Consider the following 16,751-nt stretch of genomic DNA (forward strand, 5'->3'; position numbering starts at 1 on the left):
CGCTCCACCACCCCTGGCCAGGGGATCGGCCGAGTCACTCAACCTCCCAGAGCCCAGGTCCAGCCCCACGAACAGAGCGAATGACGCCAGGGCCGTTGCCCATGAAGATTCAGTGACCCCACCCCCCCAGCTACCCTCCTGAGGTACCAGCAGGCCTGACAGGTCCCACAGCTCCACCTATGAGGGTGAGCAGGAGAGCAGGAAAGTGCAGGGTGAGCCCAGCCCTCACGAGCAGCTGCAAAGAGGGCTGGCCTGGAGGGAGCCCCAGCTGCTGGGCCTGGTTCTGGAGCAGGGCTGATACCCCCTGGGAGGACTCAGCCTGGTCGTGAAGAAGGCCTGGGACAAGACGCCTGGGGGAGGCCCAGCTTCAGGGCCCCAGTGCTGGCACACAGTAGGCACTGGTGACATGACGGTCACTGCCCAGCAGTGCCTCTCTCCTCAGGGACCACTGGACCGCCCTCGGCTCCTGGGGAAAGGACAGGACTTGGGGCCACGTGCAGGGGACTTCGTCTTCATGCTTCCCCCCTTGTCCCTTGAGAGCAGCAAGAGGAGAGTGCGCTCAGATTGGACACCCCCCAGGTTCCAATTCCAGTTCTGCCTCTAGTGTCCTGGGTACCCTTGGACATCCTATCTGATCCTCAGTTTCCACATCTATAAAATGGATCTGAGGGTCATTTCCAAAACAAAGCAAGTTGAATCATTTGAGTCATACCTGTCCCTGAAAACGATCAAAAACAATGAAATATTTTGAAATTCTTTAAAGCATCAAAGAGCTGTAAAGCTGGGACCGCACAGCTCATAGCCCTTTAGGGTAAAGGGTGACCCAGGAGTGACCCTGGCCCTCTGAGGGCTGCAGGGACAGAAGCATGTTGCTGAAGGGATGGAGGGAGGGGGACATTCCTCATCTGGGTGGCCACCAAGGCACCGTCTCAACAGGCAACTTGTAGTGGCCTGGACTGGTGGTGGCCCATGGCTCAGCCAGTGGTGGATTCCAGGCCTGCCCTCCCTTGGCTGGACACCTGGGCAATGAACGGCCTGCACTTGGCAGCCCTCCAGGGCGCTCTCTCGGGGAGTAGTCTTCATCCCAGGCTTTAAAGAGCCCCTACAAGCAATTTCCCAAAGCCTTGTGCAGCTCCCCAGCGGGAGGCCCAGCTGGCCCCAGGAGGCGGGGATGTTGAGATTCCCAGAAGAGGGACCAAGGGCAAGAGCAGGGGCCTGGCCGCAGGACGTGGACTCAATGGACCATGGCAGCAGCAAGCAACAGTGTGAGGTAGAGGCAGGCAGGGAGACCCCAGCACTACTGACCTCTGGGTGGACCTCAGCCCATCACCCACTCCTGCCCCCTGCTCTCCACCAACTCAGCACAGACACTTCCTGCCCAGGGATCTCCTGGCCCATAAATACCCATTGTTCCAGGAGGTGCACATCCCAGCTCTGGTGGCCCAGGCAGCTGAGACCTGCGTTAACAGGTAACCACCCCTTCCCTAAGGCCCCTGCACCAGCTCAGAGGAGCATGGGGGAGGGGCAGGAAGGAATGGGAGTCGCCTGGAACCTGACACTCCACAGCCAGCTCCTGTGACACTGTCCACTTCCCCTGCTGTGCCCGGTTTCCCCATCTATAAAATGGGAGCACGGCCCTCTTGCTAGAGGGAGTGTGCCTTGGTGAATCCATCTTCCCAAGTCTGGGCCCCTTTTCTCAACTTGGGAGAAAGAAAGTCCTTCTCTCCAAAGGGAGCAGAGAAATGATCTCCTCAGAGAAAGGCAGGGGAGGGCAATGCTTACCCTCAAGGGAAGGGGGCCAACGGAGGGACCAACCTGGGCCACTGGAGGTGCAGGGGGGACACCGCTGAGCTAACATCCAGCTGCGGCTTTGGACAAGCAACTGCCCCGCCTGGCTTGGGCTCCTCAGGCCTCAGGGAGCTCACCACCACCAGCCCAGCTCTAAGCACTGGGTGTTGTGCTGGTGCCAGGGTTGCCTAAGCGGGTCCACCCACCAGGTGCGCCACCCCACACGGCGATGTGCTGGCTGCTGGTGCCCTGAGAGGCCCTGCACCACGTGGCAGTGACCAGGGCCACTCACGGCAATGAGACAGCTAGCGCCTATCTGGCCTGGCACTGGCTGCGGGTCCCAGGGGAGGTGCAGAGACTCAGCCTCTCCACCATGCCTGTGCTGCTGGCCAACCCGGTGGCCTCAGCCACCTGCTGCCGCTACGTGGGCCATGACCTCAGTCATGCCTTCACCGGGTCCTTCCTCAGGTGAGCATCCTGCCCTGCTGCTACAGCTCCCGCTGGGGAGCTGCACAGGCTTTGGGAAATTGCTTGTAGGGACTCTTTAAAGCCTGGGATGAAGACTACTCCCCCAGAGAGAGCCCTGGAGGGCTGCCAAGTGCAGGGCTGCCAAGGGCCCCCACCTGCTAAGCTGGTCCAGTCCCTCCACCCGGCAGGAGGCACCCTTCTGCCTGTGATGCCCATTCCTCCCTTTTCAGTTTAGAGAAATTCAGATTGATGTCACCTCCTCCAGGAAGCCCTTCCGGAGCCCAGGCTGAGACGGGGCCTCTTCTGGGTTCCCCAGACCCCAGGCTTGCCTCAGATCAGCTCCCCACAGGCTGCGTTTACACAACCACTGTTTATACCTTACTTCAGTGGATACTGGCCGAGCCCCATCTCTGAGCCTCATCTCAGGCCAGCTCAGGTGAGAGAATGGGGAATAGGACTGAAGCACTGTCCTCAGCTTACTAAGGACAGAGAAAGGACAGAGACAGAGAAAGGACTCAGCGAACACAAACCAGGAGGCTAAATGCAGGGGTGGGGGCTACACGAAGCATCTAACTTGGTCAAGGGCAGTCAGGGAAGGCTTCCGGAAGGAGGCGGGATCTCAGCCAAGCCCCAAAGGGTGAGTATAAGTTAACCAGGTGGAGAGGAGAGGAGTTTCAGGGAAGGGCCCAGCAGGTATGAGGCCTGAAGGCGAGACCAGCACAGTGCTTGGAGGTGTGGCCGGCTGAGAGCTGATGAGGCGGGTGGGCAGGGCCAGGCCGAGGGTTTGGGGCCGTGCAAGGGGGCCGGCATCCACATGAGCCCCTGAGCTGCTCTGTCCCTCCTGCAGGGTCTCAGGGGCTTCACTCCTGTCGGGCAGCACAAGGCTGCCCTCCCCCACACCACTCACACACTCTGACCCTCTGATCACTGACGGAGACTGTCAGGGGCTGACACTACGTTTTCGCCCCTGAAATGCCAGGGCCAACGCGGATGACCCACACGAGGTGTCAAGGGCCAGAGACCTGAACCAGCTGCTGGGGCCCAAGACCTCGGGCGGCCTTCTACTTATCCCAGACCTCCACAACACCACGGCCTTACATGGAAGGCACCTACAACGTTTATGCCATGCACCTGTGCCACCACCTACAGGTGGCCCTAGCCTCCCAGAGTACACAGCAGGGGAGGGGGGAAGGGCACAGAGGCCCTGCCCGGCCACCTCTTCTGGGCTTCAGTCCCCGGGGCCTGCGGTACTCCGGGCCCTGTGGTCCCTCTCTCCCCTCCCCACAGGAGGGCAGAGGGAGGCGAGAGCTCCCTCCAGGCTCTCCCCGCTCACCGCACTCCCACCTCATCTTCCACTCCCGAGTAGCCTGGGGCCCTGACCCGCCCCTCCCAACCCCCGGCTGCAGAGCCCTGAGCTCCCGGCCGGGTCATACGGCACCAGCGGCGGGGAGAGGAGAGTTAGAGCGAGCACACCGCGAACAAGAACGTAAAGGGTAGGTGGCGACCTCAGAAGTGGGCGGGCCCTGGAAGGGCGGGGCCAGACGATGGGCGGGGTCGGGGCCTGAGGTCTGGAGAGCCCCCTCTCTCGGGCGTCGCCTGACCCCTCCCTTCTCGGTCCTCAGCCCTGGAGCTGCGCCCCGGCCCCAAGGGTGCTGCGGGCCAACCTTTTCACCAGGATGAGGGTCCTGGTGGCCGCAGCTGTAGACTTCATCGAGCTGTTCAAGAGACCCCCGGGGTCTTGCTGGGAAACTAAGGCCCAGAGAGGAGAGGGCGTGGCCCCGGGACCAAGGAGCCAGGCTCCCCACTGCCCACTCTGCCCTGGGCCTGGAGGGAGGGACGGGCTCACAGACCCAGCCTCCTGCACAGGCATGGAGATGGAAGCATATGGAACCGTGAGCAGCGTGGCCTTCCCACGCACCGAGGCCGGGGACCTGGCCGGCACCGTGCATCCTCAGCTGCGGGTGTTTGAGACTCCAGGGTCACAGCTTTGGGGTGTCAGGTGAGCCTGAGGCCCAGAGGGAGGGATCACAGGTGCCTCCCTCAGGGTGGGTCATCAGCACCTCAGAATCAGGAGCAGGACAGGAGGCTGGGCCCCCCATGCCCGCCCCTACTGCCTCCCGGGGAACCCCACACGCAGGCCTGGCACTCGGGGCCACAGTGATCCTCACAACGCCTGCGGAGAGCAGGAGGGGGCTCCTCAACATCCTGGACACGCCTCCCTGGCTGCTGAAGGCGGAGGAAGGGAGGGGATGTGGAGAGGCAGGACCCAATTCACCTGCTTAGAGGTGCAAATACAGAACCCTCTCTTTAATTAAGCCCTTCCAATTAATTCCACGAGCATCCCTATGCACGTTAGCAGGGAGTCCAGCATCTCCATCTCCAGGCCTCCGTTTCCTCGTTGTCACAGGAATGGGGTAATCCTGCTTCTACACCTAGCGAAAAGGAGGTGGGGAAGAATGGGCGGCCCACCAGCTGCTGCTCTACTTGCTGCCACATGGGGTCGCTGTTGAGCAGTGCCCATGCCCTCCAGTGGCCTTTTATGTCCTGCAGTCCCGGGCGGCGGGGTCCTAGCCTGCTTAGTACCTGTTTCCCAAGCCCCTCAACCTGGCCTTCAGAGGTGGGAGGAGCTTCAGAGAGAGCCATCAGCTCTGTTGACACCGGCCCTCCCCGACCCACCGCAAAGCCCTGACCATCCAGAGCACCCTCCCTCATAATGAGTCTTTGTGGGCTCTTATTACAGCTTCATGTTTTATTTTGAGGTGTTATTTTACTTGTAACAACATTATGGTAGAGGGGGCACCATCCTTTCAGTGTTTAGGGCTAGAGGCCCATCTTCCTCGTGGCTGCTGAATAAAGTCATTTTGAGTGATTTCTCCCACAATTTAAAAATTTATTTAATAAGCTTATATTATATTCACTATGTGTCAGGCACTGTTTTAAGCACTATTAGCTGTTTAATTTAGACTTCAGGATAATAGGAGGAGATAGAATAATCCCTATTTTACAGATGGGGAAGCTGAGGAACAGAGAGGTTAAGTGACTTGCTCAAGGTCACACAGCTAGCAAGGCTTTGAACGCAGGCTTCACTATCTGTGCCCGTAACCACTAGGGTATACTTCCACAATGACAAGTGTCTTTCTAAGGCGACTGGTGTCTCCATTTCTAGACACAGAGCCAGTTGGCATCTCAGCAGACACCCTGTTGCGTCGATCGAGGAAGTGAAGGAGCAAGTGGGCAGGGCCATAAGTGAGGGGCATCTCTTAGGCAGTCCCTGCTGGGGTCGCCCGCACTGAGGCCAGGGCAGAGGTCGGCCCCAGCAACCTTGGCTCTTGGCTCTTCTTCCAGGACAGAGACTTCGAGCCACTGCGGCCTGGCGCACCCATCTTCCAGATTTCAGCGGCGAGGACGTGCTGTATGAGGGTGAGTCCCCCATGGACCCTGTGTTCATCAATGAGCTTGCCTACTATGAGGAGGGCATTGCCTTCCTCCAGACTGAGAGGCTCACGTTCTCCGTGCCTGCCCTGCCCACACTGGCCTCCCGCCGCCAGGGTTCCTGATCCAGGCCACACCTGCCCGGCCTCAGCCCTCCCTTCTGAACAGGGGGTCGTGGGGCACAATCTCGAGCCCAGGGCCCCCCCTTTGCCACCCACTGTGTACCATGTTTCTTGCCATATCCCCACACCTCCCTGCCTCAGTTTCCCATTCTATAAAATGGAAGATGTCCAGGGGTCCGTGGTTCATGTTCTCTCACCTGCATGGCCCCTCTCTGTGACCTCAGGATCTGGGGCAGGTCTGGCTCAGGGTGGTCCTGGACATTCTGTGTGTACTGGGGCCGGGGATGGCTGTCTCTGTGCCCACGCTTTTTCATCAGTGCCCAGGGGGAAGATCCCATAGTGTGTGTGTGTGTGTTGGGGGGAACTTGGAGAAATACTGTCCTGGGGCCAGCAGAGGGGCTTCCAGAGGAGGCCATGACCCAGAGGAGAGCTCCAACCCCTCTGCGTTCCCAGAGCCAGAAAGTCGATCTCTGTGTGCCCGTGTGTGTGGCTGTCCAGGCGTGTGCCTGCCCCAGGTGCTCCGTGGTTGTGTGTGTGTGTGTGTGTCTGCACACACGTGTGTTTCTGAGAGCCTCAGTACCTTGGGCATTCTTCCAGGGGGATCCATATGTGGCTGGTGACACAGCCCAGATGTGCATTTCCAGGTGTGTAATGAGCTCAGGGCTCATGGGGGCTCAGGGGGCGTCAAGGCTGGGGAAGGGGTGCAGCTCGACAAGACTCTCCCCACCCAGGACAGCCATCCAGGCACAGGGATGCAGGGAGGAAGTGCAGGTAGGGCAGGCGGAAGTCTCCTGCACCACCCAGGACAAGAAGTCAGCGTCGGGGAGGGAGCGGGCACAGGGTCTGCGGCTGGGGTCCCCTCAGTCCTGCCCCAGGCACTCTCTGCAGGGTGTCCACAGCAGGGCTGAACTGGATGGGGTGGGATGGGGCCTGGACAGAGCCTCACACTTTCCATGCTCCACCCCCCGGGCCCGCACCCCACCCCGCCCCCGTGCTGAGAGCATGCTCCTGCCTGACAGCGGGGCTGGTGGAGCCCAGAGCTCCGTCCCCTCCAGGCATCGCTCTCTGGCCCCTCTACACGCCCGCCGCCTGGCTCATCCATCTCCCCGCGGGCACAGCTGCCACGCTGACTTCTGCTATGGAGCAGCGAGATGAGAAGGTGTGAAGGATATGGGGGCACCAGGGACAGGCTGGCAGGCAAGATGCATGAGGGGGCAGGGGGCCAGCAGGCGCCTCCGGCAGGGAGGGCAGACTGGCCGGGGAGGACGCGTGCCTGTGTGCGTGGTGTGTGTGTGTGTGTGTGTGTGTGTGTGTAAGAGGAGCTTGTGCACATGTGCACAGGAGTGGTGGCAGGTCATCAGGTCTTGAGTTCGTTTATGCATTTGGGCTGACATGTGAGTGTGCCCACGTACGCATGAGCATGTGTGTGTATAGGGGGGTGTCCCATCACACAGACCAAAGGCATGTGCAAGCACACACACACATCAGGCGCCGGTAGAACCCCGGACCCCTGGGAGTCCGGGCTGAGGGGGAGCCACTAGGACTGGTGCAGATCCCCCAAACCCCTCCATCATCTGCCTACTTCTCACCTGCCCCACTGTGCATCTTGGGACAGGGTGGCACCTGGGAGCTGCTGGGACCCTCCATCACAGGCGCAGAGAACTCTCCCCCATCTTGCCCAGCAGCAGACCCCAGTGCTGGTGCAGCCTTCCTCCCAAAGCTGGCCGTGGGTCTATGCCAGGGGTCGGCCCAGGCTCTCCCCGAGGGATTCCTCCCAGCCTGGCAGGCAGGGACCGGGGGCACAGGGGGTGGAAGCAGCAGGCCTCCCTGAGCTGAAGGGAGGAGAGGTCTGCCCCCGACATGCGACATGTGGCTCTGGGAGGGTCCAGGGTGTCACCCTCGAGAGGAGCAGCCCCTCTCTGCCCCCTGTTAGGTATGGCCTCTGCCAACCCCTTGTTCCCAGTGCCAGACTCTGGAGGAGGTGTGGGGGTCCAGCCGCCTTTGGGGACCCCAGTCGAGCACGCCCAGCTCGGTGTGCACTCACCTAGTGCTCCGGCCTGGGGGCTAGCCTGCGATGCTCCCTCCTGGAGAGGGCTAACCGGGGTCTAGCCCCATGACCCTCCTTACACCACATGGCAGACACCAGCTTCGGGGAACCCCCTTCCTCTGCCTTCCTGACTGGAGATCTGTGTGTTCCCTGAATGCACAGCCCCAGACAGGCAGGGGCCACCTGGGGAAGGTGTCTGGTCAGGACATACCACAGAGGCCTCTGACCTGGGCCAGCGTGCCCCCCTGTGGGGACTGTGTAGGCACCGTCAACCAGGATGGGGACAGCTTACTGCCCCCCAGGCTGGGCCAGCCCATCCCAGGCAGAAGCGATTATGCACTTAGTTCAGTTGGGGAAACTGAGGCACGGAGATGTCTTGCCAGCGTTGCATAGCTCATCGGGCCAAGCGGTCAGGAGGACATGGCTTCCTGCCATCCAGTCCTGGAGCTCTGCCTCTGCTAGTACTTGCGGCTGCTGCCCCTTTGCCTTTCCTGCTCAAGCTCCCTGGTGATTCCACTCCAGCAGCCCCAGGTCAGGTGTCTGGGTCCTGGGGAGAGAGCTTCGCCTCTGCCATTCAGCCCTCCATGCTCCTGCCACCACCGCAGCCCCCTGACCTCCCCGAGGCCCTGTCAGCCCCGGCTCCTCCAGTCAACCAGGCGAGGACCCCTGCAGATCACCCAGCCTGTCCTCGACATTGGCCCCTGCCTTGTGCCTGGGCCCATTGATCAGGAATGGCTGGTGGGCTCCTAGCTGGGGAAGGGAGGACGTCGGGAGGGGGGATCGGGAGAGGGAGAGGAGGCTTTGCCACGTCAGAGCCTTCCCACCTGTCCTCCTCCCCCACGGCATCGCGCCTGGAGCTGGACCAGCCCAGCCAGGTGCCTTGCACAGTCCAGTGTGAGGGTGGCTTGGAGAAGGGGCTCTGCACACCCCAGAGCCAGGGTCCTGCCTGCAGAGACTAGGTGCCTGGCTTGGGTGGAGAACCAAGACCTGGGCGGTCGAGGAGGGAAGGCCAGTCCTTCCAGGAGACTGGGGACTGAGTGAGGGCCCGAGAGCTGAGCCGTGCTGCTGAATGGACCGGGAGACCGGGAGGCACTGACCACAGGTGGGACAGGCAGGGACCCCAGCTGAGCCGCCCTTCTCCAGGAGCCGGAAGCCCGGCTGTCCCCATGGCGGGTAAGGGGCGGGCAGCCAAGAGAGCCTCATGGGTGGGCTCAGGCTCTGGGGTGAGTGGGGTGGGGGGTAGGGACTGGACGTGGGGACCAAGGAAAACCCACTGGACCCAGGGCCTGGGCAAGAGCATGGGGCAGGGGCACCCCAAACTGAGGCCTCAGATCCCCCAGGGCGGGGTCGATGGGCTCACAGCCACCCAAGTGCAAATATAGGGGTGCTGACAGGCAGGGAGACACAGTCATTTCTGGGAGGTGAAAGCCTTATCAGACGTGGGTGACCTTGGGCCTGGCCCCGCCCATCTCTGGGCCTCACCCCTTGAGGATCAAGGTTGGTGGGGGGGCTGGACAAGGAGCCTCTAACTTCCCCTCCAAACCTGACTTCTTGCTGGTGGGAAACTGTCAACTCCTGACCCCAAGAAGTGCTGGCTTTTAGAGGAGCTGGGCAGAGGACAGGCCCCTGCCCAGAGTTATGGAGGGTGCTCAGGGGTGGCACATTGACTGGGATGGGCAGGGTGTAGGCTTGTAGAAGACTTGAAAGCCAGTAACCAGCCTGTGAAGCCCCCAGGCCCAGCAAAGCCATGAGCCTCCCCGACTTGGGACACATCACCATGGACCCTGGAGGCTGGCATCGGTTACCTGGATGATGTACATGCTCCAGCAGGACAGCTGGGTGATGGGCAGTTGCCCATGTGATGGCCTGGTCCAGGTGGTAGGGGACATTAGCCCATCCACCTTCATGCCCCTCTCAGTGAGACCCACCCACCTCCAGACTACAGAACTCCCAGGGGCTTTAGTGAGGTGCCACTTCTCACACGTGGCTCTCAGGGCTGCTAAGGATGGGGCCATGGGCCCGGAGCCCCACACTCTCACCAGGCACCTACTGTGCACTGACTCTGGCCAGCACATCACACGCTATACCATCCAAGGAACCTCCCTCTACCCATCTATCTATCCGTCCATGCATCCATCCATCCAACACCAAAATTCTACCTCTGCCCAGAGGATCTCATGGTTTTACCAGGTCCTCAGCCCCTTATGGGGCTGCTAGAAACTAACAGTTTGTTTTTCAGGATATTTTTCCTAGTTTTAAAATTGTAATTGTGTTAAAATATACGTAACATAAAAATGATCATTTTCACCATCTTTAAGTGTTCAGTGGCATTAAGTACATTCATACTGTTGTGCAACCACCACCGCCATCCGTCTCCAGAACTTTGTGCATCTTGCAAAACTGAAACTCTGTCCCCGTTAAACATTAACTCCCCTTCCCCTCCCCCTGTCCCTAGCAACCACCGTCCTACTTCTATGAATTTGACTACTTTAGGCACCTCTCATGAGTGGAATCACACAGTAGTTTTGTGACTGACTTGTTTCACTTAGTGTAACATCCTCAAGAATCATCCACGTTGTGGCCTGTGGCACAATTTCCTTCCTTTTAAAGGCTGAATAATATTCCATTGTCCGTATAGACACATTCTGTGTATCCATTCATCCATCGATGGACACCAGGGTTTCTTCCACATTTTAGCTATTGTGAACAATGCTGCTATGAACCCCGATGTACACATATCTGTTTGGGTCCCTGCTCTGGATTCTTTTGGGTTTATACCTAGGAGTGAAACTGCTGGATCCTATGGTAATTCTATCTTTAATATTTTGAAGGACTGTCAGGAGTTTTCCACAGGGTTTACACCATTTTAGATTCCACCAGCAATGCACGAGAGTTCCAATTTCTCCACATCCTCGCCAACACTTGTAATGTTTCATTTCTTGTTTTTGTTATTGTTTTGGATTTTGGTAATAGCCATCCCTGTGGCTGTAAAGTAGTATCTCGTTGTATCAATAGTTAGGATTTTTTTTTTTTAATCAGAAGGGTGGAGCTGTGGCAAAGCTTTTGGCCAAGCCTTGTGCCAGGACTGCAGATCAAAAGGTGGGCTCCAGGCCTTCCCTGGTGGCGCAGTGGTTGAGAATCTGCCTGCTAATGCAGGGGACACAGGTTCGAGCCCTGGTCTGGGCAGATCCCACATGTCGCGGAGCAACTAGGCCCATGAGCCACAACTACTGAGCCTGCGCGTCTGGAGCCTGTGCTCCGCAACAAGAGAGGCCGCGATAGTGAGAGGCCCACGCACCGCCATGAAGAGTGGCCCCCGCTTGCCACGACTAGAGAAAGCCCTTGCACAGAAACAAAGACCCAACACAGCAAAAATAAATAAATAAATTAAAATAGGTTTAATTAAAAAAAAAAAAAAGGTGGGCTCCTTAGAAAAAAGTGAGGAGGCCAGAGCAGAAAGATGTTAGAACCAGCTTCTGGAGGCAGGATTTGGGCCAGTTTTTGGGGTCAGAGATGGGTAAGAGTTGTTCGTGGTAATTCGGGGATCTCCTTCAGCTCAGTATTCCTTAAGCAGCACAAGGCAGCCAGGTCTCCCCAGAGCTGAGAAAGACCCCGCACCTCCATGACCCCACGTGTCACGTCATCCGTAACAGATGTCCTTTATGAAGGGCCTACTGTGTGCCAGGCTCGTAAGTGTCCTCACAAATCCTCACATCAGCCCTATAAGGCAGATATTAAGAACTGTTTGTGACATATGTGGAAGCTGAGGCTCTGGGAGGTGAAACAATTTGCTCAAGGCCACTCGGCCTCTTGATGGCTCAAAGATTCCCTAGGGAGACTGACAGGTCCTGTCTCTGGTCTCCAGGAGCTTTAAGTGAGCATTTACCTCATGAAGTGATGCCGAGTTGGGGATCCTGTGGGAAAACAGGCCTGGCAGTCAGGGAGAGCTTCCTGGAAGAAGAGGCATCTAGGTGCAGCCTGAAAGATGAAGGCTGGCTGGGTGGAGTGGGGGTGGGTGAGGTGAACAGGGGCCCACACTCCGTCCTCTCTCTCCAGCCTTCCTCTCTGCTGGCCTCGGGGTATTTGCCCCCTCGGAGACCTACCCTTTGCCCATGACGAGCTCCAGCTGGGAGCCTCAGCTGGACTCCTTGTTACCATCAGGCCCTTCCACCAGCTCCACAGGGGCCCAAGCCATGGCTGAGCCCACAGAGCAGGGCCCTAAGAACCCACATGTGTCTGGTGTGATGGTTCAGCTGGAGATGAAGGCTGTGTGGGAGGAATTCAACCAGCTGGGCACAGAGATGATGGTCACCAAGGCAGGCAGGTATGAGCAGTGGTGGGGGGGGGTGGCGGGGCGGTGGCGGGAGTTGGGGGCAGGCCGGAACCACAGTCGGGCTGCTGAACACCCCCTCCTGCAGGAGGATGTTCCCCACCTTCCAGGTGAAGATCCTGGGCATGGACACGCTGGCTGACTACGCCCTGCTCACGGACTTCGTGCCTTTGGATGACAAGAGATACAGGTCTGGGCCTGGCTAGGGGTCACAGCTCAGACCTCAGGCACTTGGTCAGGGAAGTAGACCCCCACCAGCACCCTGAGGGAGGCAGGGGCCAGTTGGAGCAGTGTCGGGGGTGGCCCATCCTGGACAGCAGTGGGCACACCTGGGCAGGTAGGGTGGGCTAGCCCAGGGCAGCAGATGCAGCCACGGTGAACCCAGGCCAGACAGTACTGTGGAGCCTCCGGTTCATGTGCCGACGGGGCCAGTGCATGGGCAGTAGGAGAGATGCCCTGTCAGTCTTGGCTCCGGGTGGGGGCAGCAGATGAGGTGCCATGGGCTGCAGTCAGGGCGCCCTCGTCACCTTGCTCTGTCCCCAGGTATGCCTTCCATAGCTCAGCCTGGCTGGTGGCAGGCAAGGCGGACCCAACCACACCTGGCCGCGTGCACTTCCACCCCGACTCGCCGGCCAAGGGCACACAGTGGATGCGCCAGATTGTGTCCTTCGACAAGCTCAAGCTGACCAACAACCTGCTGGACGACAACGGCCACGTGAGGCCCAGGCCACAGTGGGGAGCGCTTGGGCCAGGGCAGGGGACACTGGGGCCTGATTGTGATGAAGCCTGAGCCAGGGCTGGCTGGGCCTTTGGTGCCCGAGTTCACCTGGCCCGGGGTCGGAGAGCAGAGACTGCCAGGCGGGTAGGCCAGGCCCACATAGGTGCAGGAACCCGGCACCACTGACACCGTGTCAAACAGACAAAGATCCCTGCACTCATGGGGGCTCGCCTCCTGGGGTTCCAGGCAGATGGTATGCAAAGAATCGAGATGGCAAAAGGGTGATAAATGCCAGGAGAAAAAGGAAACAGGGAGCGGGGCTGAGACGGAGGTGGTTGAGTTCAGGGGGCTCAGGAAGCAGCTGAGGCGCTATTTGAAGAGGGGTCTGATGGAAGTGGAGGAGGGAGCCTGTGCATATAGAAGGGGGAGCCGTTGCAGGCAGAGGGAACAGCAAGTGCAAAGGCCCTGAGGCTGGAGAATGCTGGGGAGTTGAGGAAGCTGTGAGGAGACTCCCGTTTGGCTGGGGTGGAGCTCAGAGGGGCAGTGGGAGGGAAAGGGATCCTAGGGGCATCCAGCACTGCTCTTCAGGGCCAGTTGGCTGTGGAGAGGATTCTGGTCTTCACTCTGTGTAGCTCGGGAGCCACAGGAGGGCTCTGAGCTGACTCACTGGGGCTGCTGTGTGACGGGAGTGCAGCCAGGAAGCAGCTGAGGAAATCCAGGAGAAAGATGACGGTGGCCGGGCGGGGTGGAGCCAGTGGGGTGGGAAAGGTGGTCAGATCCTGGATAGTTCCGAGACATCTGGGGCGTGGGAGTGAGAGACACCAAGCAGCCTGAATGCTCCGACAAAGGGGCCTTTGATACGGAACTGCAGACTCTCAAGTTCAGACCCGGCACTGCCACTATCAGATGGGGGCAGCGGGCCCTGGAAGAAGGGCTTCAGCCTCAGAGAGGGTTTGCGGCTGCCCCACCCTTCCCGCACCCCCCGCAGATCATTCTCAGCCCCATGCACCGCTACCAGCCGCGCTTCCATGTGGTCTTCGTGGACCCACGCAGACAGCGAGCGCTACGCGCAGAACTTCAAGTCCTTCATCTTCACAGAGACCCAGTTCACGGCCGTGACGGCATATCAGAACCGCCGGGTGGGTCAGGCCACAGCTCGTGAGGCAGCTGCCAGCCCACCTCACAGGGGGGAAACTGAGGCGCCAGGCTCTTAGGTCCCACAGGCACACAGACCCCTGCCCTTCTCTCCTTCCCGGATTCAGTGGGCATCTACCCACAGTCCTTCCCCTGCCTTCATGCCCAGGACCTCCAGACTGGGGACGGGGTGGTCCAGGGAGGAGAGGGTGGCCGAGCCTGGGGCCCACAGCCTTTCCTCAGCTCAGGGCTGGCCCATAACTACCCTTTCTTCTCTGCAGATCACCCAGCTGAAAATAGCCAGCAACCCTTTTGCCAAGGGCTTTAGGGAGAGTGACCCGGACTCCTGGCACCGTCTGGCCCCTGACAGTCCCGCCCAGCTGCCCTAACCCACCCTCTCACTCCATCCCTATCCCCAGGCATCTCCTAAGGCCTCCGACCCTTCTTTCAGGGTCACGCCCACTGGCTTGTCCTGGGGTCCCGCTGTCTGACTCTGACCATGACCCTTGGCCTGCGTTCTCCATCTTGACCCCCGTCCCATTCCTGCTTGCCCCACCTTCAGGCCTATATCTCCACGGCCCCTGCTCAGTGTCCCGACCCGGAGTCGCAGCAGCCTCCGCCCCTGCCTGCTGAAGGGCTTCACAGAGCAGGAGAAAGGTCAGGCCCCAGGCCCACAGACACAGTGGGACCAGAGCCTGCGTAGTGGACAGGGCCACGGCGCCCCCAGGAAGGGGCTTCAGCATGCTCAGCAAGCTCCCTGGGCATCTGTGTGGACGGAGAGGGGGAGGCAGAGATTTCTGAGACAATTTGGGACCCACAGCAGAGAGAACAGGGCCGGGACAAGGTGCTGAGAGCAGGGGCAGGGGGGTCGGGGAGACTTCCTGGAGGAGGTGGTTCCCGAGCTGGGCCTTGGAGGACTGGGAAGGGTTTGGACAGAGGGAGAAGGTGGGGAAGAAATTCCAGGCAGAGGGAAGAGCAAGCGCAAAGGCTAAGCGGCGGGCAACTTGGGGTGGGCGGGGCAGGGAAGGGGGAAGGAAGGCTGAAGGTGTGAGTGGAGGTCTGGGGCCCACTCACACCATTTCCTCCCTCAGACCCCAACAAAGCTCCAGCCTTCACCTCCAGGATCCCTGCCAGGCTCCACCATCAGCTGCTGGCTCCCCCTGAGGCTCTGCTGGCCTCAGCCACCTACCAGCCCCTCACCTACCAGGGCCTGTAACCTGGAGTCTCAAGCCCCCTCCGAATCCCAAGGGCCCGACCGACACCATACCCCCTACCCAATATCCAGGCTGACAGGGATCAGGGGGGCCTCCCCTTCCCAGCTGGGCTGGGGCTCCTCTCCCGCACTGCAGTGTGCCTGGGGCCTGGCCAGGACCCGCAGTGATGGTAGGGCCCTGTGGACAGAGTCCTCTTACCCTGGGGCCCCGCCTCTTCAGCCTCCCCTCTGCAGAGACATCCTCCCCTCACAAGGAGAGCAGGGCAGGTGGAAGCCAGAGAGGAAAGCTACCTGCCCAGAGTTCCAGCAAAGCTGGGATGGTGTCAGGCTTGGAACCAGAGCCCCTACCTCCCAACCTGTCCCCTTCTGCCTTGGAGGTGAGTCCTCCAAACCCTGCTTTACCTCTCTCTTCCCTGCAACATTAAACTGTTTGGAATGGGTGGTCAACTGCACTTCTGTCCTCGGAGGCCAAAGCGGAGGGCCTCAGGAACGCCCACACCCCAGAGTCTGGGCTGCAGACATCGCAAAGCTCTGCCCAGTGCTGCTGGCGTCCCTGGGAGCACAGAGTGATGGTAAAGGTGGCGACACATGCTGAGTGGCAGGGCTGTGAAGGAGGCTGCGTTCCTGCCCTCTGCCTCGTGTGCCCAGATGAGGACTGAAACTGCAGCTCAGGGAACCACCCGCTCAAAGCCGAAGCAAAACATGGGACACCTGCCATTCCACGTTTAGGTGCTAAGTGCGAGGCTGGGGTGTGTGGTCCTCGAGGGGCCAGAGTCTGGCCGAGGGGTGCACAACACCACAGGCAGTGACCACAGGGATCAAGGTGAGGGTGGCGGGAGGAGTTTGAGAATCCGATCAACCCTCCAGGTAGGAGAGCTTCTAGAGAAAGTGACATTTAAACCAACACCTATAAGAGTAGAAATTGCAGAGGACGGGGGTCGGGAGGAGAGACGAGCTCCCGGCGGCGGCGGGAAAAGCAGGGAGAAGGCCGGGGACTGGAGTGGGACCCTTGGAGAGAAAGGGCGCGGCGCGTGCCACCCAGTGGAACCAGGAGAGGGCCCGGAGGGTGGGGAGGGCCGGGCACTCCTCCCGCGGCCCCAGGCGTCTCTGCCCCGTAGACCCCCTAAACGCCGACTCCGAACATCCTGGAGCACTTCCTTTGAGGTCCCGGACCCCCGCGGGCGCGGAGAAACGCGCGTCCCGGTGGGGCCTCAACAGCCAGACACCCCGACTCGCGAACCCCGCAGTCAGTACGGCCGAGCCCGGTCGCCGGGCCAGGCGCGACCGCAGCTGCTCTAGGCATTCGTGAGGGACACTCTCCAGACCACCCACGCCAGCTCCGCCCCGCCCCAGGCCCGCCCCAGGCCCGCCCCAGGCCCGCCCCTCTACCGGAAGTCCAGGCTATCTAGTGACGCCCCTTCTGGCCACGCCCCACAACTCCGGAGAGGCCCCTTCCCGGCCTGTGCCCCGCCCCGTGCCCCGCCCCTCAATCGGGCCCC

General features: G+C 60.2%; 1 protein-coding gene across 1 annotated transcript; it reads left to right on the forward strand.

Annotated features, from left to right (window-relative positions):
- Window positions 1-406: 406 nt before the first annotated feature.
- TBX10 (T-box transcription factor 10) lies at window positions 407-15,480 on the forward strand (the record flags this gene model as incomplete). The annotated part of the gene is given in 19 exon segments (XM_082629320.1): window positions 407-553; window positions 1,417-1,469; window positions 1,998-2,032; window positions 2,133-2,256; window positions 3,236-3,361; window positions 3,663-3,742; window positions 3,879-3,956; window positions 4,157-4,255; window positions 5,602-5,676; window positions 11,914-12,181; window positions 12,276-12,377; window positions 12,731-12,902; window positions 13,894-13,955; window positions 13,957-14,044; window positions 14,321-14,404; window positions 14,406-14,571; window positions 14,574-14,696; window positions 15,131-15,252; window positions 15,256-15,480. Coding segments are annotated over 19 exon segments (2,169 nt in total). The 3' UTR covers window positions 15,421-15,480.
- Window positions 15,481-16,751: the final 1,271 nt, after the last annotated feature.

The sequence above is a fragment of the Mesoplodon mirus genome (genome assembly GCF_964341445.2).
Source record: "Mesoplodon mirus genome assembly, chromosome: 7".
Classification (NCBI taxonomy): domain Eukaryota; kingdom Metazoa; phylum Chordata; class Mammalia; order Artiodactyla; family Ziphiidae; genus Mesoplodon; species Mesoplodon mirus.